Source organism: Trachymyrmex septentrionalis, unplaced genomic scaffold (genome assembly GCF_001594115.1).
Source record: "Trachymyrmex septentrionalis isolate Tsep2-gDNA-1 unplaced genomic scaffold, Tsep1.0 scaffold11, whole genome shotgun sequence".
NCBI lineage: Eukaryota > Metazoa > Arthropoda > Insecta > Hymenoptera > Formicidae > Trachymyrmex > Trachymyrmex septentrionalis.
Window position 1 is genome coordinate 6,105,489 of NW_017304228.1, and position 7,560 is coordinate 6,113,048.

General features: G+C 43.8%; 2 protein-coding genes across 2 annotated transcripts in view; both read right to left on the reverse strand.

Moving 5' to 3' along the window:
- LOC108749401 (homeobox protein DLX-3) overlaps nt 1-1,659 on the reverse strand; it is a 6,208-nt gene extending 4,549 nt beyond the window's left edge. The window contains exons 1-2 of the mRNA XM_018488075.1: nt 1,240-1,659; nt 71-305 (exon numbers count right to left, since the gene is read on the reverse strand). Of these exons, the coding sequence (XP_018343577.1) occupies nt 71-305; nt 1,240-1,587 (583 nt within the window). The 5' untranslated portion in view covers nt 1,588-1,659. The remainder of the gene's footprint in view (nt 1-70; nt 306-1,239) is intronic.
- A 2,800-nt stretch (nt 1,660-4,459) lies between these two features.
- Nucleotides 4,460-7,560, reverse strand: part of LOC108749222 (leucine-rich repeat neuronal protein 2) — a 6,010-nt gene continuing 2,909 nt past the window's right edge. Inside the window, exons 3-6 of the mRNA XM_018487789.1 lie at nt 6,080-6,339; nt 5,689-5,980; nt 5,461-5,619; nt 4,460-4,846 (exon numbers count right to left, since the gene is read on the reverse strand). Of these exons, the coding sequence (XP_018343291.1) occupies nt 4,517-4,846; nt 5,461-5,619; nt 5,689-5,980; nt 6,080-6,339 (1,041 nt within the window). The 3' untranslated portion in view covers nt 4,460-4,516. The remainder of the gene's footprint in view (nt 4,847-5,460; nt 5,620-5,688; nt 5,981-6,079; nt 6,340-7,560) is intronic.

A 7,560-nucleotide genomic window follows, 5' to 3' on the forward strand; every position in this document is an offset into this window, starting at 1 on the left:
CGATTTACATTTTCCCATCCACCGAAGGAAAAAGGCGGCGAACGCGGAGAATGAAATGGACTTCACTTACCAGCGGGCGACGTTACGGATATCGATTGCTGGCCTGAATTGGAGTTGTTGCTGCCGCTTGTGTTTAGCTTCCTCAGCTGCTTCTTGTGCTTCATCCGTCGATTTTGGAACCATGTTTTCACTTGGGTCTCCGACAAGTGCAACGCCGCCGCCAGTTCTACTCTCTCGGGCGTACTTAGATATCTCTGTACCTCGAACCTCGCTTCTAGACCTGCCAGCTGCTGATCGCTGAATACCTGAAGGAACCGTAAGGAACCAAACTCTCATCTCCTACAATCGTGAGAGATAAGTGGAGGAAAAAGGGAAAGGAAGGTATAAATAAAAAAGTAAATACGTAGCTAGATGAGAAGGGGATGATAAGAAGGGAGAGGAATAAACAAATTAAGAATCGTTTATCCGACAACGTCAGATACGACTCATGTTGTAAGTAGTTGCACGTAGGATTTACACGAGTTTCATTTACGTTTCGTCCCTGATTGATTTTAGAATCAACGACTTGATCCGTAAAGAAGAGTTTTGTTAAACTATCTGATTTAGCGAGATACGGATCTAAAAATAATTTTATTGGAGTCATTGAAATAACTGTGCTAGCAAAATAATTATTCAAGCCGATTGCTACAGTGTTAAAATATTTTGACAGCAGTATTATTGCTCGTTATGCTTGAATTACATAAAATTATGATGGACAAAATTATCTTCAAATCTGTATTTAGGTGCCTGAATCTTTCGATAATTTGGCAAAAATATGTCTTTTTTTTTGTTTTGAAAATTTACACAACATTTACAGTTCGCGAGGGCAAAGCGCTACTCGTGCATGGAAAGAACGATTTTATTGAAGTATTTAAAAATTTAACTAGATACAGATTTCGAGAAAATAATCTCGTTAGACTATCAAAATTATTATGTACAACACTCAAATGTAATGAGCAGTACTGAAAACAGTTTTAATATTTTAGCAAGCAGCTTGAGCATTTTTTTTCATCATAATAGTTTTAATAGTCCGACAAAATTATTTGGAGATCTGCATTTAGCTTATAAATTCTTAGGTTATTTTAGCAAAACTCCTCTTTTCATAGGCGCGACGTTTCGATTTCCACTTTTGATGCAGACGCGTCGGCTCGCGTCTGCAACGTGGGGTGAGTGAAGGGAATGTCGAGGATGTATACTCACGGTCCGAGCCTTCCGTCGCCGGCAATGTTTAAGAGCCGCTAGTTCCCCGACCCCTGGCACCACGCCGATCCCCATGCCAGCGCTACCGAAGAGCGGATTCAAGAAGAAGGCCGCCGCGGCGGGTGGTGCCGCGGGATAACCGGGTAGCAAACTGGCGAACTGCTGATATTGATGGTGCTGCCCGTGGCCGGAGGTCGACGTCAAGTGTTGATGGTGCAGCTGATGATGATGGGTGTGCGGAGTGACGGTGCCGCGGCTAAGGATATCCTCGATGAGGAACGATGTCCTGCTGGCGGAAGTTCCGTTTTGGCCTGGCTGAGCTTGTTGCTGCTGGCAGGTCGACTGCATCTTTTCTCGTTCGACGCAACGTTGCGGCTACGACGACGCGTATCATGCCTCGATCGTCGCGGTTACATTCTCGCCCGGGGGGGTGCCTTGGCGCGACGCCAAGGTCGCGAAGTCGGAGGGAGATCCCTTGCCAGCCGCTCGACGATCCAAGACACAAGCACAGCTTTTCTCGTGCCAACAGAGATGCGGCCAGGGCTAGAGATGCAACGGACTGTGTTTTGGGCGCTTAAATGGCCGATGTGCCAAATGTCGGTTCTTCTTTCTCTTAAACTCCCTCGATAGAGGGAGAGGACTGGCTCCGGGTAACTCCCCCCCAGGTAACTGAACCTCCGATTATTCAACCTCCGATATCGCGGGGAAGATGGAATCTCGCGGTTCACTCTCGAAACTGATCACTTTTCTCCCGAAAGTACGTATCGCGATCGGCGACACCCTCGCCGAGTCGGTGACCACTCGTAGCCCGAACCTGGTTTCAACTGATCGGACGTCGTGCGTCCCGCGAGTTTATTCCCCGGCGGAATCGTGATTGATGAATGATGGTCGCGGATCGTGCCATGGATCAGGTATGAATCGCGCGAGACGCCGTCTGTCGCTCACTGTCTTTCGCCGTCGTTGATCGAGACATCGTGCGAGGCGCGTATCAGGGTGATTCAACGTTCAACCCCCCCGCAACGGCGATGATCGGCGGCCCCTCCTGCCTGCAGTTGGCGTACCGTGGAAGGGTAACGGGCTTGGATCCGAATGTACCCGAGTTTCGAGGCCGGCCTGACGTCCCCGCATTGGCCGGCGTCGCGACGCTCACCGTCGCCCGGGTTGGTTCCGCGACGATCCCGGGGGCGGGTCTCGGCCGCTCGTTTCCATGGACACGCGCTCGGGTATTCGTGAATCCAACGACGTACATCCCGCGTGCGAGGAGGCGGCCGCGGCCCGGAGGGCGCGGAAGGGCAGGAGGGACCTCCCGATCCTTCTGTATTCGGCATTCGCGATTTTCTCCCCGTTCTGCCGCGCGCTCTCTCGCACGTAGATATAATAATACAAAGTGCAAGCATGTATATGTAAGAGTACGTTACGAAAATCCCCTCGCGTTTGCCCCGGCTTGCCTGCCCTCGGCGTGGCCATCCGTTATACGTTGCGCGACGCGCGACGATTCCTCCGAGGGTAAGAGTATTTCAAAACCATTTCTCTCCACCGTTTCGCCTCTTTATCTCGTAGATAAGGCTCCATCATCGTCGAAAGTGTCGATATACTCGAGAGGACGACCGAAACCGAAATCGCTTTTTCATCGTTACGATCGCGACGCTTCGGTTTAACTCCCGTATTCCTCGTCGCAACTTAATCTCAGGTTCCTCGTACGACGCGCGGTACTTCACTCAACGACAGGTTGTATCGGTATTGAATCTTGGACGAGAGGACGAGCCGAAACGTGGGATTAAATTACTTAGCGGCTCGTGTATACGGGGCGCTTTCCAAATGGCCGTACAAGCGCGTGGCGTTTGACGAGACGACTATGTCGTATATCTTTGTACCCGAACTGATAAACACGTAGTACAATGCTCGAAAATGTGTGTAATGAATTAGAAGGAGCTAGAGATTAGAGGTGGACGTTGACTAGCCTGGAAAAGCCTAGAAAATTGTTTGGTGAGGTAAACGTGATGCTTTTTCCACATATTGAAGATAGCATAGACATCTTAAGAAAAGGAAGAGGAGAGAGAGAGAGAGAGAGAGAGAGCGAGAGAGGAAAAGAGATGAGAGAAATCTTACATTTTAACGGTTTTAATTATCGTTAATCTCTCGAATCTCGGCTTTTCGCATATCTCGACGATATCTCTCTTTCCGCAGGCGTGACGACGGCCGGGTATGATTAGGGTCGAGGGACGCGTGCCGACATTTAGACGGGGTTGCTTCTGCGATTATTGAGTAAATTAACGTCACGGTAATTGCGTTACCGGCGCGTGTCCATCCGTCCGTGTGCGTCCGCCCGCTGCACATCGCTCGGCGTCGCCCGGCGTCGCTCGGCGTCGCGCAACCCTCGCCCTCCATCCCTCGCACCCTCCGCGCATTTGCGCCAAGAGAGAGAGAGAGAGAGAGAGAGAGAGAGAGAGAGAGAGAGAGAGAGAGAGAGAGAATGAGAGCCGCCCTCCGGCAGCTCTGCTCGTAAAGCCGAAAATCCATCGTCCGGGGTTTCGGCGCGGCTCGGCAACATCCTCCGCCGAGACTCGCGGATCCTCTTGGGACTCGTTAGGCGTGAGAGCAAAACGGGTAGCATGTATTAATTTTCAAGTTTGTTTATTGCGGAGCGTCATGCAGTACACATCATACGGCGGCGGGCTGCGTTTCATAATGAAGTGCTTATTCGAAAACAAAGAAGTGTACACTCACCTAGCTCGCCCCGTGCGACTCCGACACTCAGCGCTTTATAATATTTTAACAAAACATAAAGTATAAAAGGTACGCTACGCGTATTTGTGAAAGCTTAGACTAGATGCCTACATTCGATTGCCATCTGGCAGTACGTACTTTGCTAGATTCTGCTGCAATCTACGCATTATATCCTTTTGTGTATCTCATTATTTCTCGACGCTTGCTTATAATATGAACAAAGTCTTACCAAAAAAGAGCGAAAGCTTTTGCTGAAGTATCAAAAAAAAAAAAAAAATAACTAGATACAGATCTGGAAATAATTTTGTTGAACTATCAATATATATATGTAGGACACTTAATCTGGTTGCTAAAATGTTAAAACTTTTCGCAGCCACCGTCATCAACGTTTCAGCATTCTACATAATTATTTTAATGGTCAATACAAATTTTTGTTCAGATTTGTATTTAATTGAATTTTTAGATACTTCAGCAAAATTGTTCTTTCCTGGTGCGGAAGTAAAAAAAAGTATGTATAACATATATGTGTGTGTGTGTTTGTGTGTGTAGTTTAAATATCATCGTCATTGGACGCGCGTTTGTAGAAGGCACGGGAGAAGCTGCCAGGACCTTGCGATCCACAGAAAAAGAAGCCGCGCCGCCAAAAGACGAAGAAGGCCATGCAGATTGGGACCGCGATAAGTAGGCCGATCAGTATTCCTATGAGTACCGCGGCATCCTTTTCCGGTCTCGCGTTATACAGATCCAAGCAGCGTAGATGTCGATCAGCCAGGGATGCGAGCTTCTTCCCTGCGTGTTCCGGCGGCGCGGAACAGGTGAGCTCGTCGACTTCGTTGTCTCCCATTAGCGTCTCGCCATATTCCGGCAATACGGTTCCGATCTGCGAGAAATAAGCCGTTAATCGCTGCACGCAACTCAATCGAGACGAAGGAGTGACACGAGCGAAAGGGGTTTTCTACAAAAAAACGTTTAGTATTTATGACTATAATTCATGATAGAATAATTACGATTAAGAGCTTTATTCTTAATTATTACTGCTATGATGTTAATAATTATATATATTTATAGTTTTATATAAACAAAGTATAGATGGCCTAAAAAATAATTACAACATTATAGTCTGAAGTCAACTATATATTTTTTATATAGAATTATAAGTATAATATTATGGTCGCGTTTTTGGGGCAATTCTAATTTTTTGTTAAGAACTATGAATATAATTATTATTACTAACATTACAAAGTAACAACTATAGAAGTAGCTTAAGCAGAACAAGTCATTGTAATATCAAAATGATTTCAAAATATCATTTACAATTCATTTTAACGTCATTTTGACGTTACTGTGACTTGTTGTTCTGGTTGGGAGAGAAACCCTAATTATAATTACTTTATTATATAATTATAATCATAAATAGCAAAAACATTTTCTCTCAGTGTACTCGTTTGTTCTCTTCCTCGACTGATCGCACTTTCCTCGATTGTCGGAATTTACCAGATATTGATTATCGCAATCGCAGTTCCACTGGTTACCCGTCAGGCGCAATTCTTCGAGCTTGTCCCATCTCCCAACGAGTAGCATCGGTAGATACCGGAGGGCATTGGACGCCATGTTTAGCTTTTTCAACGGCGGCCACATCGTGCCCTCGGTGGTCTGCGGACAACGCGCGACAAATTAATAAATCGTTATCGTCGACGGCATTGGCACGTGCTTACAACGTACTGTGAACGCTATCGCGTACTCCTCGATCCTCCCTAATTTCCTGCAATTCTGTATGTAGAGGCTCTCCAGGCCAGTCAATGCCGATAACCCGCCGTTCCCGATCACCGTCAGATTCAGCATCCCGCGTAGACTGAGCTCTCGCAGCATCTTCAGGTTAGGGAAAGCATTCGTGCGATCGATAGCGCGTATCGGATTGCCGTCCAAGCTAAGGTACTCCAAGGTTCTGGCCTCTTCCAATGATTTGGGCAGAACTGTGAGCTGGTTGCTGGTCAGGTTCAGTTTCTTCAGGTATCTGAGAGCAACGAAAGATTTTAGGAAACGCCGCTCTTGAGTGGTGCATAACGTAATTATGATAAAACTATATATAATTGTATACTTTTCGGTTCCTTACTTGGCATTGTGGAATTGATGATTCGGTAGTTCTCGCAATTCGCAATAACTGATGTCCAATTCCTCCAAATACGACAAACTACTGATCGCTATGGACGTACGATAATCGAACACACCGAAAGGATTTCCGGACAGATTCAGCACCTTGAGGTCAGCAATGTGCTCGAATAAGCTCTGATGTAACCAGTGGAGTACGTTATTACCTAGATTCAAAATTTGCAGGTTCGACAGAGGCTCGTACGCTTCTGGCGAAAACGTCCCCTGAAACAATCGGAAATAAATGCAAGTAGCACAGCAGCGCTTATAAAGCGCTAAAAAGCAATTATATGCGCTTTTTTAAGCGCTTCGTAAACACTGTATGCTACTTAAGAAGTTGATAATAATATAGATTGCAGATCCACAGGAGTAATTATGTTGAAATATCTAAAAATTTAGCTAGATATAGATCTAAAAATAATTTTGTTGGACCAAATCAAAATAATTATGTAGGACGCTCAAGCGTGATAAATATTGTAAGAAGTTTTGATATTTTAGCAACCAGCTTAAGTTCGATACAAACTAAACAGCTCAATGTAAAGCTTGATTAGCTTTTAATATTTATTACAGTATTAACAAAAAATTGTTTTGCCAAGTATATTATACAAAGTCTATCTGATGAAAACCGCAGAAATATATAAATATCATTTTAATCGAAGTTATTGCAGTTATCAGTTTTTATATATATATATATATATATATATATATATATATATATATATGGAATGTTTAACGACCATACCGACTAAATTATATAATTTTTGTATAACAATTATTTTTTTCTTTTTCATAGATTCGAAAATCCTTTTCCATGATTAAAGTATACGCATTAATACGTGTCTGTGAGGTGGAGTTTATACCGATAACGGCAAAAACTTTCGAAATTGAGACCTTCTTTATCATTTCTTAGTCCAAAGTGGCGCCCTAGAGTTGTCATGTCGTGACATTTGCTTCATATAAAAGCTCTGCAATCTGTACTTATAAAATCCAACTAGTCTACAGATTAATGATTTGCACAAAGAAACAATGTGAAGTTCTTAGAATTGAACTTTTAATTAAAACGTTATTGTTATACGCGCGAAAATTTATGTATATGCGTGAGATAATGTAGTAGTATGTAATTATGTGTCAATGACACGTAAATGATCGTCTGTGTGTAATACATTATGACTATTTTTAGGATCGGTGTTGTGCAATGCCTAGATGTTGTGCCGAGGTACTTTCTTTCTTGTACTTATACCTATATCTAAGTACAATTTCTTATTTAGTTTCTATATTTCGGTTTCTATATTTAGGTACATTACAATTATTTTTTGGATGATACTTTCTCGCACTAAATGCGCATTCAACAAGCGCGGAACTCGTAAAAGTATACTATATTTCATACAAATTTTTTTTATAATATTATATATTATTACTAAATATATGATTTATTTTAAAGTTGCA